Source organism: Lacerta agilis, chromosome 16 (genome assembly GCF_009819535.1).
Source record: "Lacerta agilis isolate rLacAgi1 chromosome 16, rLacAgi1.pri, whole genome shotgun sequence".
NCBI lineage: Eukaryota > Metazoa > Chordata > Lepidosauria > Squamata > Lacertidae > Lacerta > Lacerta agilis.
Window position 1 is genome coordinate 6961555 of NC_046327.1, and position 16582 is coordinate 6978136.

The 16582-nt window shown below is 46.8% G+C and overlaps 1 protein-coding gene across 1 annotated transcript; it reads right to left on the minus strand.

Moving 5' to 3' along the window:
- Positions 1 to 2982: 2982 nt before the first annotated feature.
- AK3 (adenylate kinase 3) lies at positions 2983 to 15371 on the minus strand. Its single transcript, XM_033173605.1, has 6 exons — positions 15172 to 15371; positions 8405 to 8524; positions 7257 to 7429; positions 4785 to 4903; positions 3125 to 3234; positions 2983 to 3021 (listed from the first exon to the last, which is right to left on the minus strand). Exons 1-6 carry the CDS (start codon positions 15323 to 15325, stop codon positions 3008 to 3010), a joined length of 690 nt encoding a protein of 229 aa, XP_033029496.1. The 5' UTR covers positions 15326 to 15371; the 3' UTR covers positions 2983 to 3007.
- Positions 15372 to 16582: the final 1211 nt, after the last annotated feature.

Sequence of the window (16582 nt, forward strand, 5' to 3'; positions counted from 1 at the left end):
CAGAGATCCTCATATCCCCCCAGCCGCTGCCTTCTGCCAGCGGTCTCTTAAGCCCTGGTGCCCAGCCTTGCCTCACCGCCGTGTCCCTGGCTCCCTCGCTGAATGGCTGCCTGGCCAGTGCTTGCTCGGATGCTGAGTGGGCACGAACAGAAGGAAGTGGGCAAGGTGCAGCCCCAGCATGGCCCAGCCTGTCACTTCTTTCCGCAGGCATTGGGAGAATTTGCCCACCAAGGGCTGTGTCAGCTGGCTGGGCTCCCCCCGCGTGGTGGGCAAGCTGTGCTGCACAATCCCGCTTTGCTTCGGTGACAAGGGCTGGGCTGGCACGGCGGGCTCCATTCACCCTCTGTCCCCTGCCCCTACCAGGTGCATATCCCGGGCAACAGCAAATTCTGCTATGCCACTGCTGGAGGGTGCATTTTGTCTCTTGTGCCTGAAGTCCCTTACCCCTTTTCTGGCAGACTGGAAGCAATTTACCTGATCTACGAAAATCTAAACGTCTTCAAACAAGCAAGGATCCATCAGTTTTGGTTTGGGGTGATGGGCTCAGCCAGTGGGGGCTGCTGACTCTCTGCAGCTGCTTCATTATCTAGTGCTGGCCCTGGGGGGCCTACCCTCCACAGCTGACAGCTTTCCCCTTATATGTGGGGTGTGCATCAGTTCATCAAAGGGCCATTCTGAAAGGCAGCAGATTCTGGCTCCCTGCTATTTGGAAAGTTAGGACTCCTTTGCCCTTCCTTACTCATCCCTCTGCGTACATATTTTTTGGCGGGTGGAAAGTTCAAAGTACAGGACAATGAAACAGCGAGTCTGATAGTGTGATGCAAGTAGGAGGATTGCAGCAATGCGGGCTGGTGAAGCAAGCTGCGTGTGTGCATGCAACACACACGAGACAACAGCAACACAAGCAAAGTGTCCTGGTGTTGCAGCAGGATTTACTCTGCGAACAAAACGGTAGACACACTAATCTGGACTAATTCTGAAATTAAAGGAGCGTATAAATGCTGAATTCAGGCACTACAAGACAATGTGTCTGAGATATAATAGTAATATAATATTGATATTATTTATACTCTGCCCATCTGATGGTCGCATTACAAGGTGATGCAGCAATGCTGCTAAGTCCTTACTATAGAAGGTTTTTATAATGATAAAAGTATTTAGAATCGGAGAAGCAAAGCCCAACTTCTGACTTATGAGTCAGAAGTTGTAAGAATTACTTTCCCCCCTGGACTGTTGAACACCTTGGACTGATAATGCCAGTTGCAATCACACCCGGCTGCAGACAGATAGCTTGGCCATAATGACCCATGCTCTGGGCAATGTCTTGTTTAGACAGAACAAAATAGAAAATTCTTTCCAGTAGCACCTTAGAGACCAACTGAGTTTGTTCTTGGTATGAGCTTTCGTGTGCATGCACACTTCTTCAGATACCATGGACTTCCATTTCATGCGGCTCAATGTGGTGCCTTCCATAGTTCCAGTTACAGGTGGGTAGCCGTGCTGGTCTGCCATAGTCGAAACAAAATAGAAAATTCTTTCCAGTAGCACCTTAGAGACCAACTGAGTTTGTTCTTGGTATGAGCTTTACAAGGTATCTGAAGAAGTGTGCATGCACACGAAAGCTCATACCAAGAACAAACTCAGTTGGTCTCTAAGGTGCTACTGGAAAGAATTTTCTATTTTGTTTCGACTATGGCAGACCAGCATGGCTACCCACCTGTAACTTGTTTAGACAGCAACGCCTCGTACATGGAAACTGCAGTGACTTCAAAACAGGGACGCAAGAATACTAACGAGCATTATTTGACCATGCCAGCTCTTCTGCAGTTGCACTGGCTCTCGATTCATTTCTGGGCTCGATTTAAAAGTGTTGGATTCAACCTATAAAGCCCTGAGAGGCCAGCGCTCCTTCCAGGGGCTACCAAAGAGAGGGGCTTTTTTGTCCTGGTTCTCTAGCTATGGAGTAGCCCCCCACCCCACCCCGAGATATGGCCAGGCAAGCCTCTCTGCAGTATTATGGGCACGAGGTGAAGACCTTTCTATTCAACTATGCTTATTAATTGGGTTATTAAAACTAATCTTTGGCATAGGTTGGCTTCAGTACAAGGTGTCAACTGTTTGTGCTGCATCTGTTAGGAGGAAAGGTGTTTTTTGCCATTTTTATTGCTTATTGACTTTAATTAGGGCCTATGGTATTTTTACTATCATCTTCGTAAGCAACCCAGGGAATAGGTACTGCTGTGTGGCCATACAAAACTTAAAATAAATAATATAGGTGGCTTGTACTGAAAATTCCAAAAGAGATTGAGAGGATTACTCTTTCCCAAAGGAAGAAGAAGAAGAAGAGTTGATATCCCGCTTTATCACTACCTGAAGGAGTCTCAAAGCGGCTAACATTCTCCTTTTCCCTTCCTCCCCCACAACAAACACTCTGTGAGGTGAGTGGGGCTGAGAGACTTCAGAGAAGTGTGACTAGCCCAAGGTCACCCAGCAGCTGCATGTGGAGGAGCGGGGAAGCGAACCCGGTTCACCAGATTACGAGTCCACCACTCTTAACCACTACGCCACACATGCCCCATCACTATGGTAGAGTCCAAAACAGACAGCCTTAATGTTTTTACTGAAATCACACGCGTGTGCGTACTGGGTAAAACGGCATCCTCCATTTTTCATTTCAGATCAGAACCCTCCTTTTGACAAACCGTGAGAATCTTCGGCTGTATTTTGTTAAAAAATCAATTTAATATTAAATTACTTTTACAAAATGCAGGTCCATCTAATACAAAATTAGCACTTTTAAAATCAACATACCAGAGGACAAATATAGTAGAGTTACAATGTGGACATTTCTTGAGATTTCAAGTCAGCTATTCATCATTGTGGGCACAGTCAATTTGTAACAACAACCAGGTCTCCATGATTCTACTGTTGATTGGACAATATATTTCTGGAAGCTTAGCCAAAGGCCACCAGCTTCTATCATGTCAGTACAGTAATGGATCTTCCTTCATCTGTAGGTAGGCCATAGCTGTCAACTTTCCCCTTTTTTAAAGGGAAATTCACTTACAGTATTCCGAATAGGATTCCTCGCAAGAAAAGGGAAAAGTTGACAGCTACGAGGTAGACGCTTCCTTCTGGCTCATATCAGGCAGCTTGGTTTGAAGGAAACGATGAATGTGGGGCCATATCTTGTTGGTCTCTGTTCCCGAAAAAGATTCCAACACGCCTTTCCGGCTACAGAAGAGACAAGAGAGACGTTGGTCATGTCTGTCCAGTGTCATAAGTATTCTGAGGTTTCAAATATTGTATAAATATTCATAAATGCACACGTATCTAAATATATAAACCATGTATAGTACAGGAGAGCAATCCTGAAGCCATTTTGACTCTCCCAATGACCTCAAATATTCGTCTTCAGTAAGGGAGGAAAATGGGGAAAACCTTCCCATTGTCTTTTCGCTTACAAATCCTGTCTTAAGGGCATCTTTGTGTATGAATAGGATGAGCCTGTGTCCTGGATTCAGGAACTAAAGTATTAACCATCACAAAAGAATGGCCAGGCTGCCCAGGTGAAGCAATCAGTGACCATTATCAGGTATCCTGGCAGACAGGGTTTCTGCTGTACACCGCCTCCTATGATGTATGAATGAATGATAATTTTTGGGGTGGTCTTTGACTAAGGGGGGCTGGGCAATGTCAAAAGTCTTTAAAGGTTCCTGCACACTTTTGTCCAGGGTCTCTCCCTCCTTGGAAGGAGGGGAGGGAACTCTGTTGCAACCGAAAAATAAGTATCTGCCTTGCTTGCCACTGGATCCAGCCTCCACCCATTTTTCTCTGCCCAATCATGGACTTAGGGGACTCAGAATCCCATGGGGAGCTGGGCTGCAAAAGCCAAACCCTCAATTTTTGTATCACCAGCGACAGTTCTTCTTTTAAGTCTCAGAGGTCTTGATTAGGGCCGCAGAAGGACTCCCTCCCCTATCCAATCTAGGATCTGAAGAGGAAGAACCAAACTAGGGAATTCAGGATTCTGTGACTTGTAGAAATCAGCATGCGTTCCTCTAGAAATCCTGCTCAGGAAGCCACCGATTTTCAGCAGCTAGGACATGGGTAGGCAAACTAAGGCCTAGGGGCCGGATGCGGCACAATTGCCTTCTCAATCCGGCCCACGGACGGTCCAGGAATCAGCATGTTTTTACATGAGTAGAATGTGTCCTTTTATTTAAAATGGGTACCGCTCCGCCGGGTAGGTAAACGGCGTTTCCGTGCGCTGCTCTGGTTCGCCAGAAGTGGCTTTGTCATGCTGGCCACATGACCCGGAAGCTGTCTGTGGACAAACGCCGGCTCCCTCGGCCTATAGAGCGAGATGAGCTCCGCAACCCCAGAGTCAGACACGACTGGACCTGATGGTCAGGGGTCCCTTTACCTTTAGCAAACTAAGGCCCGGGGGCCAGATGCGGCCCAATCGCCTTCTCAATCCGGCCCATGGATGGTCCAGGAATCAGCATGTTTTACATGAGTAGAATGTGTCCTTTTATTTAAAATGCATCTCTGGGTTATTTGTGGGGCATAGGAATTCGTTCATCCCCCCCACCCCAAAAAATATAGTCCGGCCCCCCACAAGGTCGGAGGGACAGTGGACCGGCCCCCTGCTGAAAAAGTTTGCTGACCCCTGAGCTAGGAGCATCATTACCTGACACTGGAGTAAACTTTGACCACAGTTACCAAACCGTATGGGAAACAAAGAGAAGGAGAGAAGATGCCTAATGAAATAAGGAGCTTACCGATAATACTCCAGGACAGGTTTGGTTTCAGTTTCGTAAGATTTCAGCCTCTTCATAACTGTTTCCGGTTTGTCATCATCCCGTTGGACAAGAGGCTCTCCAGTAATATCATCACAACCCTGGTTATGGGAAAGGAGAAGTCTCAGGCACAATGCCGTTTCACTCTAGACACACCTGCACACAATTACACCATGTTGAGCAGTAATGGCTTCCCCCAAAGTTAATAATAATAATAATAATTTATTATTTATACCTGGGTTTCGCCAGCCACTCTAGGCAGCTTCCAACAAAATATTTAAATTACATTAAAACATCAGTCATTAAAAACTTCCCTAAACAGGGCTGCCTTCAGGTGTCTTCTAAAAGTCAGATAGTTGTTTATTTCCTTGACATCTGATGGGAGGGCGCCACTACCAAGAAGGCCCTCTCCTCTGCCTGGTTCCCTGTAACCTCACTTCTCTCAGTGAGGGAACCGCCAAAAAGCCCTGAGTGCTGGACCTCAGTGAACGGGCTGAATGATGGGGATGGAGTCGCTCCTTCAGGTATACTGGGCCGAGGCCATTTAGGGAAAGAATGCAGGGAACTGTAGTTTGCCTAAGGGAGCTGAAAGCTCTTAGGATACCTGTTCCCCTCACAGGGCTACAATTTCAAGAGTTCCTGGGAAGAGAGATGGATTGTTAAGCCACTCTGGGAACTGTATCTCTATGAGGGGAACAGGGAGTCTCCTAACAACTCTCAGCACCCATAACAAACTCCTGTTCCCAAGGTTCTTTGGAGAAGGCATGACTATTAAAGTGGCATTGATCTCCTTTCCTTGATCAGGACATGTTATTTTTGTTGTTGTTCAGTCGTTTAGTCGTGTCCAACTCTTCGTGACCCCATGGACCTGAGCACGCCAGGCACGCCTATCTTTCACTGCCTCCCGCAGTTTGGCCAAACTCATGCCAGTCGCTTCGAGAACACTGTCCAACCATCTCATCCTCCGTCATCCCCTTCTCCTTGTGCCCTCCATCTTTCCCAACATCAGGGTCTTTTCCAGGGAGTCCTCTCTTCTCATGAGGTGGCCAAAGTATTGGAGCCTCAGCTTCAGGATCTGTCCTTCCAGTGAGCACTCAGGGCTGATTTCCTTCAGAATGGATAGGTTTGATCTTCTTGCAGTCCATGGGACTCTCAAGAGTCTCCTCCAGCACCATAATTCAAAAGCATCAATTCTTCGGCGATCAGCCTTCTTTATGGTCCAGCTCTCACTTCCATACATTACTACTGGGAAAACCATAGCTTTAACTATATGGACCTTTGTCGGCAAGGTGATGTCTCTGCTTTTTAAGATGCTGTCTAGGTTTGTCATTGCTTTCCTCCCAAGAAGCAGGCGTCTTTTAATTTTGTGACTGTTGTCACCATCTGCAGTGATCACGGAACCCAAGAAAGTGAAATCTCTCACTGCCTCCATTTCTTCCCCTTCTGTTTGCCAGGAGATGATGGGACCAGTAGCCATGATCTTAGTTTTTTTTGATGTTGAGCTTCAGACCATATTTTGCGCTTTCCTCTTTCACCCTCATTAAAAGGTTCTTCAATTCCTCCTCACTTTCTGCCATCAAGGTTGTATCATCAGCATATCTGAGGTTGTTGATATTTTTTCCTGCAATCTTAATTCCGGTTTGGGATTCATCCAGCCCAGCCTTTCGCATGATGAATTCTGCATATAAGTTAAATAATCAGGGAGACAATATACAGCCTTGTCGTACTCCTTTCCCAATTTTGAACCAATCAGTTGTTCCATATCCAGTTCTAACTGTAGCTTCTTGTCCCACATAGAGATTTCTCAGGAGACAAATGAGGTGATCCGGCACTCCCATTTCTTTAAGAACTTGCCATAGTTTGCTGTGGTTGACACAGTCTAATGCTTTTGCGTAGTCAATGAAGCAGAAGTAGATGTTTTTCCGGAACTCTCTAGCTTTCTCCATAATCCAGCGCATGTTTGCACATGTTATTTTACCATTAAGCAATATCCCAATAACCACTGAGCCTCGGGGAACAAACATACATATAGTCGGTTTGTATTATAGTCGGTTTGTATTAACCAGTAGAACCCATGCAGGGTTGTACCAGGTCATCTGTTTTATAGCAGACTGACAAAGGCACTTACCTGCAGCATCAACAATATTTAGTAATCAGCTAATTATCCCTCTGTTTTCACATATATGCTGAGCGATTCACCCACCTGCAGTTAATAACCCCCAGCAGGAGCGCTGTCAGTTTCAAGCATTCCCAACTAGTAAGAATCATTTTAGATCCACTGCTGCTCGTGGCACAATCATAACCATAAGGACCAGCGGACATTATTGGTGCATTTGCAAGAAGATACAGCGTAACCCAAGCGTTTAGTCCATTGCTTGAATGGCACACAGAAAAAAAGAGGTTGGGGGGGATATTTGTTTTTACAGTGCTGGACTAGAAACGAACATCACTCACAGGGACTTTGGGAGGGTTGAATTCAAGGTTGTAGACCCTGCCGCTGGTAGGATGGATCCAGCGGGCAGTCAGGCGTTGCCGGATCGTCTCAAAAGGCACATCCAAGTCAATCACCGTATCTATTGGACACACTTTATCCAGAGCTTCGGCCTGTGGAACAGTCCTAGGGAAGCCTGTGACAAAGGGAGGGAAAGTCCTTGTAGAAATCTCAGGTGCCTTTGTGAAATAGCTATGCAATCACTCCCGCCCAAGTCTGAGAATTGTGGGAATGTTCAGGAAGGCAGGAGAGGATATATTGTTTATTAATACCCTTCCTAACTTGCGCTAGCAACTTCTATAACTTAGCAGAGTTTTACATTCCGCTTTTAAACGCACAGCAGATAGCTGGTTGCAGGCTTGTTTAAACCTCTCCAATATTAGGTTCCTGGTAAGTTCCCTTACATCCCTCTTAAAAGAATAAACACACCACATTCTTGTGTAAAGTATATAAAAGAGGTTTACTCACATCATCAGTTCACAGTTGGATCCCTGAAGGCAGACTTAGTTACAAAGTATATACATGTGAGTCTATCCCATATGAGGATAATCCGAGTGTCCTCTGTTGGCCGAGAGCCAACAGAGCATTTCTAGCAAAAAGCTGCTCCAACGACGGAGGAAGTCAAAGAGAGGGAGTGTGCTGCGTGACTTGCCCTTTTGTTACCTGGACAGGTAAGGTCACGCCCACCTCTAGTCACATGCAAAAGGAAGTATGTCCCAGCCAGGAGGAAACAAGAAGTTTTTGACTGGCCGGACCAAACATTCCCCTGCATGTCCACTCTAGGAAAACAAGGACCACTGGCCCTGTTAGCTAGGGATCATGGGAGTTGTAGTCCCAAAACATTTGGAGAGCCAAATTTGCCTATGCCTGGTCTACCGGCATCAGTTTAGGTAGATATATTGATATATGACCCAGCCCTACCAGGAGATGCTGAGGACTGAACCAGAGATCTTCTGACTGTAAACCAGACTTTTTACCACTGAGCTGCAGCCCTTATGTCTGCCCTAAACATCCCAGAATTCCTCTCTACTTCATAGTTTCTGTCCATGCAAGGATGGGCGGGAGAGCACTTTCCACAGCCCTGCCAGAGATGCTACTGTCCAATTCTCACCATCCAACAACACACTGTTTTGCTCCAGGTTTTTCAGTTCACTGAGCATCAGCCGCGTGATAATGTCATCAGGAATCAGCCGGCCTTGATCAATATACGACTTCGCAAGGAGACCAATTTCTGTGGAAGTAAACAACAAACAAACAAAAAGTCATAGGAACGCTATGTGGGACAACACAACTTGCCCAAAGTTGTTTCTGAATGTTCTGCTTTTCTTTTGAAGCACTTGTAGAGAAATATCAGGGGAGAGAAGTCGCTTCTAGAGAGTCAGGCCCCTGCCAGAGAGCCAGAGTCAGGCCCGTTCAGGAGGAGAGCAAGGAAGCCCAAGCTCAACAAACCTCTTGCAAACGTTATACACACTGTTTTCAAAATAATTAGTCCTAATTAATTCTACATCTTTCCTGTCTTCCATGCCAGGCCTTGTTGAGTTAAAAAGTAGCATGGCTGATATTTTAAAAAACCAAATTAAAGGAAAACATGACATGGGAGAAATTTTGAGGAATTTCTGCTCAGGTTTTCTCAACAAAATCTCCAATCTCACAAACTCTTCAAGCCCACCGTCTCAACACTTTCAACCTAGTTTCTGCAACCAGTGTTCTCCCAGTATTTGCTCAACAAGGGCACTCCCTCTAACTGGTTGCTCCCTCAGAGGGATTTGCTAGCTCTTTTTTTCTTTACCATTTTGTGTGTGCGTGCGTGTGTGTGTTCTTACCTTTATTCTAAAAACATTACCTTAGCAAGTCCCATTGAGTTCAATGAGACAGACTTCCCAGCATGCAGGCTTAAGACTACAGCCTTAGGAACGCACCTGTATTCAATATTTTACTCCCTGCGTCACCTGGCCAATGATCCATTTAAAAAAACCCAAATCCTCTAGTCCCCTTTTTTCAGGAGCTGCCTCCAGCTGATTGTCTCTATCGCCCGCAATACCTTTTCCTCAGTCGCTTCTCTGACAACTTAAGTGTAAGAGCAGTGTTAGAAACTCAGGAATATAAGCTAGGCACCAAACGCTTCCTTAAGCCAAAATTACAGTCACCAAAATGGAATGCCTAGTTTCCATTTTGGGGGCAGACGGCTCGAAAGTCGTGTTTTTCAATATGACTTTTTGGTTCCTGAAATTCATTCTGATTCTGCAGATAAAATACAACAGATAGAATTCTACAGGATGCGTTACTAGTGTGTGAAAACAGCCAAGATCCAGGGACCCCCAGGCATGCACCTTCAGATGGTGGGGTCGTCAGGCCACCCAGGCATTTTCACTTGTCACAAGTGGCCCAATTGCCAGGTGCAAAATGCACCTGGCAAATTTTGCACGCTGCGTAAGAGTATAAACATCTCTTTCGCCTTCCTTTTCCTCTCATTTCCCATAACTAAAACCTTTGCATTTTGACTGCAGTCACAGTGCAATTCTACATGTGTCAGAAGAAAAATCTTATTGTTCTCAGTGGAACCAGGACTGTGTACTCCCTACACCTTTAAAACACATTCAAAGCACATTGTCCCCCTCAAAGAATTCTGGGCAGTGTAGTTTGTTAAGGGCTGCTGAGAATTATAACTCTGTGAGGGCTAAGCTACAGGGTCCAAAATTCCTTGAGAGAAAAGAGTGCCTTAGTTTGAGCACAGCTGTATTCCCAGGTGCATGCATACGGGATTGGGGCCTGAATATTTTCTTGTTTTACACCATTTCAGACCAGCCACCATTAATCTCTACCCTTACATCTATATGTTATAAAAATTCTGTAACTGGGTCCGTCTCCAGAAGGGAGTCCGTAACCCCGGGAAGAGCGCTATAATTTAAGAGCCCCTTCCCGATAATGCAGCACAAAGACAAAGAGAATACCGAGTTTCCCAAAGCAAGGCCTTGTTTATTAGAAACTGCTGCAGCAGGGTGTTTTGCAAGCAAAAGACCTCGAACGAAGGCGCGCAAGCTCCTATATAGACTTTTGAAATTGCCCCCCTCCAACTCAAGACCACCCCTCCATACATCAGAATTACATCACAAATTGGGAGGGTCTGGTAGCAGTGATCTGAGCATCCTGGACCCTGCCCCCCATGTCTCCTCTTGCCCTCCACCAAAAACCCATCAAGTGAAACAAAAGAGATATTTACATTTCCCTGTTTCCCAGCCAAGGCAATCACACCCTTCTGTCTCCATCTGACCCTGCCATCTTTGGAATGGCCACCCAGTCTGGCACTCAGGCAACAGGATGCCAGGGATTATCACTTTTAATTCCCGAGATAATGGGAAGGATTCCCCCACCTCCTCCCTCCCTGCAGAGAAGCAGTTTGTCAGTTTGGGAGTGAAAAATGGTGTGAGGCTTGCTTTTCCTGTGTTTGCTTGGTGGATTAATAATATATATTAATATATATTAATAATATTGCTTCTTGGGAGAAAAGCAATGACAAACCTAGACAGCATCTTAAAAAGCAAAGACATCACCTTGCCGACAAAGGTCCGTATAGTTAAAGCTATGGTTTTCCCAGTAGTAATGTACGGAAGTGAGAGCTGGACCATCAAGAAGGCTGATCGCCGAAGAATTGATGCTTTTGAATTATGGTGCTGGAGGAGACTCTTGAGAGTCCCATGGACTGCAAGAAGATCAAACCTATCCATTCTCAAGGAAATCAGCCCTGAGTGCTCACTAGAAGGACAGATCCTGAAGCTGAGGCTCCAGTACTTTGGCCACCTCATGAGAAGAGAAGACTCCCTGGAAAAGTCCCTGATGTTGGGAACGATGGAGGGCACAAGGAGAAGGGGACGACAGAGGATGAGATGGTTGGACAGTGTTCTCAAAGCTACTAACATGAGTTTGGCCAAACTGCAGTGAAGGATAGGCGTGCCTGGCGTGCTCTGGTCCATGGGGTCACGAAGAGTTGGACACGACTGAACGACTGAACAACAACAATATATATATATATGATCATAAATTCTTACAACATATAGTACCAACCAAGCAGCTCCCCCCCCCCCCCCGTTCTTTGGCACAAGGCCTCAAGCACTACATTTAAAAAGTCCACTTCTTCAGCAAACTGCGTGTCATATCCGCCTTGCCTTCCCCCTCCATCCATGGTGTGGGTTTAACTTTATCCCACTTCAGTTGTAAACTCCTTTGAGAATTGCCTATAAAGTCACTGGGCACAGCGGGAAGGGAGATCAACATAGTCAGGCATGTTGGCCTTCTGAGTGTCAATACAAGTGAATGTTTAACTTGCATGAACTTGCGAAGGGTCGTTTATTTGAACAGGGCTAGGTGCCTGCTATTCAGCACCGCATGAGATTTTAACTAGCAAGAGCAGGGGGAAAGGGCGAGAGTTCGCATGCAGGATTAAGCCAAACTAAGGCTTGCTGCGAATGAGGTTGGTGATATGTCTGAACCTGGGCTCATGCTTTGTTGCCTGCAAACTGACCATGAGCAGTAAGCCAAGAGCAAAGCCCTCTTTGTTTGCAGCAACAAACATTGCAGTTCTGGGCACCACAGTTCAAGAAGGATACTGACAAGCTGGAACGTGTCCAGAAGAGGGCAACCAAAATGGTCAAAGGCCTGGAAACGATGCCTTATGAGGAACGGCTTAGGGAGCTGGGTATGTTCAGCCTGGAGAAGAGAAGGTTAAGGGGTGATCTGATAGCCATGTTCAAATATATCAAAGGATGTCATATAGAGGAGGGTGAAAGGTTGTTTTCTGCTGCTCCAGAGAAGCGGACACGGGGCAATGGATTCAAACTACAAGAAAGAAGATTCCACCTAAACATTAGGAAGAACTTTCTGACAGTGAGAGCTGTTCGGCAGTGGAATTTGCTGCCAAGGAGTGTGGTGGAGTCTCCTTCTTTGGAGGTCTTTAAGCAGAGGCTTGACAGCCATCTGTCAGGAATGCTTTGATAGTGTTTCCTGCTTGGCAGGGGGTTGGACTGGATGGCCCTTGTGGTCTCTTCCAACTCTATGATTCTATGATTGTTTGCAGCAAGACAAACCACAGGCTTGCTTTGGGATGCAACACAAAGCCAAACCATAGCTTAGCTCAGGGGTAGGCAACCTAAGGTCCGTGGGCACAATCGCCTTCTCAATCCGGCCCGTGGACGGTCCAGGAATCAGTGTGTTTTTACATGAGTAGAATGTGTGCTTTTGTTTAAAATGCATCTCTGGGTTATATGTGGGGCATAGGAATTCGTTCATTTCCCCCCCCCCCATATAGTCTGGCCCACCACATGGTTTGAAAGATGGTGGACCGGCCCATGGCTGAAAAAGGTTGCTGACCCCTGGCTTAGCTCCTGGCAGCATGAGGAAACAGGAGGTGTAAATAGGTGAATAAACCGTATTTCTGAAAGCACAGTCTCCGCCGCATCTTCTGTTCTCCAAAGGGACACAGACCCTGTGTGGGTGCCTGAGACCCCATGGGCTCTTTGCCACCACTTGAAAGAGAGAGCAGCAGGCATCAGACTTTTGTAACTGTAGACACCAGCATGCTTGTTTGGCTCAGTGCTACAGGCAAAGCAAGCCAATGAGTACCTTTAAGCGCAAGTTACAAAGCACTAATAAATCCATGGTTGCCATTTTTGTATCTAGCAAACGCTCAAGATCATGTAAGGGATAAGGCAGTAAAATCTGGGGCTTGTATACATCCACAATGCACCGAACCTTTTTGTACTGTATACATCTACATTACAAGACTGAAACAATTGCATTAACATTGACATTTCATGAACAGTGACAGGTAGGTAGCCGTGTTGGTCTGCCATAGTCAAAACAAAATAAAATAAAAAATTCCTTCCAGTAGCACCTTAGAGACCTTAGAGACTTAGAGAAGGATAGGCGTGCCTGGCGTGCTCTGGTCCATGGGGTCACGAAGAGTCGGACACGACTGAACGACTGAACAACAACAACAAAGTATGTTCTTGGTATGAGCTTTCGTGTGCATGCAAGGGTGCCCCACAAGGGGAGTCCAAAAGGTTAGAGAGCGCCACTCTAAAGAGAACGCTGTCGCTGCGTGTACACCCCGCGCCCGGAACAGTTTTAACTTTCACCTGTTGGCAGGGCTGGATTTAGGTTTGATGAGGCCCTAAGCTACTGAAGGTAATGGGGCGCTTTATATGTCCAGCTGTCCTTTGTCAACAACAAATTGTCACTGTTTTTTGTGTTGAATATATGCTATATGGTAATTTATGGACCTAATAGGTATCTAAAGCCATTTGCACGTTACAAATAGGAACCTACACCAGACAAAACACTGTTGCTGTATGAAGTTTTATTAAATTTGTTTTCTATCTTATATTTTGGAAATGTATTATTATTATTATTATTATTATTATTATTATTATTAATTATTTATTTATACCCCGCCTATCTGGCTGGGTTTCCCCAGCCACTCTGGGCGGCTTCCAACAGAATGTTAAAATACAATAATCTATTAAACATTAAAAGCTTCCCTAAACAGGGCTGCTTTCAGATGTCTTGAATAACTCCCAGAAGCTATGAGCGATGCCGTGCAGGGCCACCCAAGACGGACAGGTCATAGCCGAGAGTTTAGACTAAATGTGATCCACCTGGAGAAGGAACTGCCAAACCACTCCAGTATTTTGCCAAGAAAACTCCATGGACATAAAAAAGGAGAAGCTTTGAGAAGAAAGTGAGTGTTTTGAAGGCATGCTCTGGTTCATGGGGTCACGGAAAGTCGAACACGACTAAGGCGACTAAACAACAAAAAAGAGAGTGGGGCCCTAAGCTATAGCTTGTTTAGTTTATACGTAAATCTGGCACTCCCTATTGGGCCAAGCAAGCAGTTTGCAAGGAGGCATTGGAGAGCCTGGCAGGAGACCGCATGATGCCAAAGCCCTGGGCCTCTAGAGGAACGCAATTCAATTTTTCCACCTGTGCCACAAGGTTGCCTATGTGTCTGTTTGCTCCATAGTGGTGCTTGTGCACCCATGAGTCAAAAGACCCGAGCACAGCCACCGACGCCAACAAACCCAGAATCGTAGAGTTGCAGAGTTGGAAGGGAACCCGAGAGTCATCTAGTCCAACCCCCTGCAATTCACATCTCTCGCCCCTCTTCCTACCATAGCTGCTGGTAGGATGGAGCTAGGGTTGCCGCCACCTTTGGGTCAGGCAAAATATAAGGGACAGGTCTGGCAAAATAAAGGACAGGTGGGATGGAGGGGAATTGGTGGGCTAAAATGACTGTTACCTGGCGCAGAAATGGCTTCAAAGAAATCTATTACAAATGGAAGCTCTCAGTAAGGGTGGCGAACACCCCAACAACAACATTGAAAGGAAATCCTCCCCACCTGCTGAATTTCTGCCTGCCAGAAGGATGATAAACGCAACCGAAAAAGAAAAAAAGAGGGGAAGGGAGAGAGAGAGCGACAAATTCTGCTTCTCTTCCTCGCGGAGTTTGCAAAGGCACATCCCAGCAATTTCCTTGCTTTGGGAAAAACGACGACAACATTCACTCCTAATTTTGCAACAGCCCCTGGATGCCCGAGGTCTGGAGTCCCTGGTAAAAGGCGCGGGAGGGTGGAAGGCTCACCCGGGCATTATTTGCACCCGGAGTGCCAGCGTGGCCCCGCGACCGTGGGTACCCGTCGGGACCGTAGGAGCCTGAGGCCGTGGGTTCCCTGGATCCCTGCAGCATGCATGGATGGCCCTGGCACCGAAATGCGCAGGTGTTCCCGTCCCATTCGTAGGGGGGGGGGTTTCGTGGGTGCTCGGGCACCCGGGGCCCCGGGGAGTTTTGGCACCTATGATTTGCCCGAGAGATGCCTCCTTCCCTACCGCTCTTGCGGTTCATGTTCTCGCGCAGGATGTCTCCGCTGGAGAGATGCTTGAGCGCGAAGTGCTGGACGATGCGCGCCGACACGGTGCCTTTGCCGGAGCCCGGCGGGCCCATGATCAAGGCGCGCAGCAGAAGCGCCCGCCGCGCCGCCATCGCTCAGCCAAGCGCGCTCCGCTCGCTCCCCGAGGCTCCGGCTGCCCAACCAGCGACGCCTCTCCTCCCTCCCTCCGTCCGACTCCGGCGGGTGGGCGGCTCCTCTCGCTGCTCCCGCCCCGGAGGCCAGCCTCGCTCGTCGGAAGAGGAGGTTTCGCGGAAAGGGGCGCTCTCCGCCCGCCACGCGTCGTGCTTCTTGGCTGGACTTGGCCTTTCCGTTTGCCGCGAAAGAGAGAGCGAGAAAAAAAACACAACCCCACCCCCCCAAAAAAACCCTTCTCTCTCTCTCTCTGTGCCAGTCTCCCTCTCACGCAGAGAAAGGACTTACCAGAAGGATCGAAAAGAGGAACCAAAGAATCGCGGGCACCCCCGGGGTCATCTAGTCCAACCCCCTGGAATGCGGGAATCTTAACGAGATCGCGCAAAGCAGGCGGCCATCCAGCCTCTGCCATTGCGCTCATGTCCTTCCTCTAGCCATCGGGTTGGCCACTCTGAGAAAATGCCGGACTGGGTTCTTCTTATATCTTTCTCTTAATCCTTTGGAAATGTGTGTTTTTTAGGATAGCAAAGGTTTAAGTTTCTCTTCTCTCTCCACCAACTGCAAGACGGGAGGAACTGAGGGAAAGACTCCCAAATGATAACTTGCCAATACATACCGTGGTGTTTGCAGCACAACATCCCAAGTAAATATTTATTTGCTGTCATTTTTGTTTTTGTTTGATTGCTGGTTTTCCTTCCACTTACTTATTTTAGCTTAGTGCTTCCTGACACCCCCTTTTGATATTATTATTATTATTATTAAGGCCTTTGTGGAATGAGATCTCTAGATGCAAGAAGCTCAAAGCAGTTGTCTTTCCTGGCTGTCGTCCACAAACCAGTTCATCCAGAATGGAGTAGTCCAATTAAAGCCAAAGGGAGGAAATGATTTGTGAGACACAAGTTCTGCCATCTCACTTTGGGAGACAGCGTATGACTTGTTAATGCAATGTTAGCTGCTGATTAGATTCGGAAATTGGCAGTATCCATTTCAGGTTTCTATTTTTGACAACGTTTCTGACCAGTGGTGTAATGCAACTTTGTGTCTCTCTCTCCATTGTAATCATTAGCTCATCCATTCTCCTTCTCATCAAAACAATTATCTCTGCCGGCTTTCCTCCGCCACCCCAAATGCTCCAATATCCTCTCACCTCACTCTGTTTTTATGGTATACAGTAATTGTAAATTACCTCAAGACTCATGTAAAAGGCAGATTTTTTT

Excerpts from the sequence above, each read along its gene's own strand:
- AK3 (XM_033173605.1), bottom strand. The coding sequence starts at position 15,325 with ATGGCGGCGCGGCGGGCGCTTCTGCTGCGCGCCTTGATCATGGGCCCG. Across the intron at positions 8,525-15,171 it reads GAACATGAACCGCAAGAGCG|AAATTGGTCTCCTTGCGAAG; the intron begins GTAGGGAAGGAG and ends TTACTTCCACAG. Across the intron at positions 7,430-8,404 it reads AAACAGTGTGTTGTTGGATG|GCTTCCCTAGGACTGTTCCA; the intron begins GTGAGAATTGGA and ends CCTTTGTCACAG.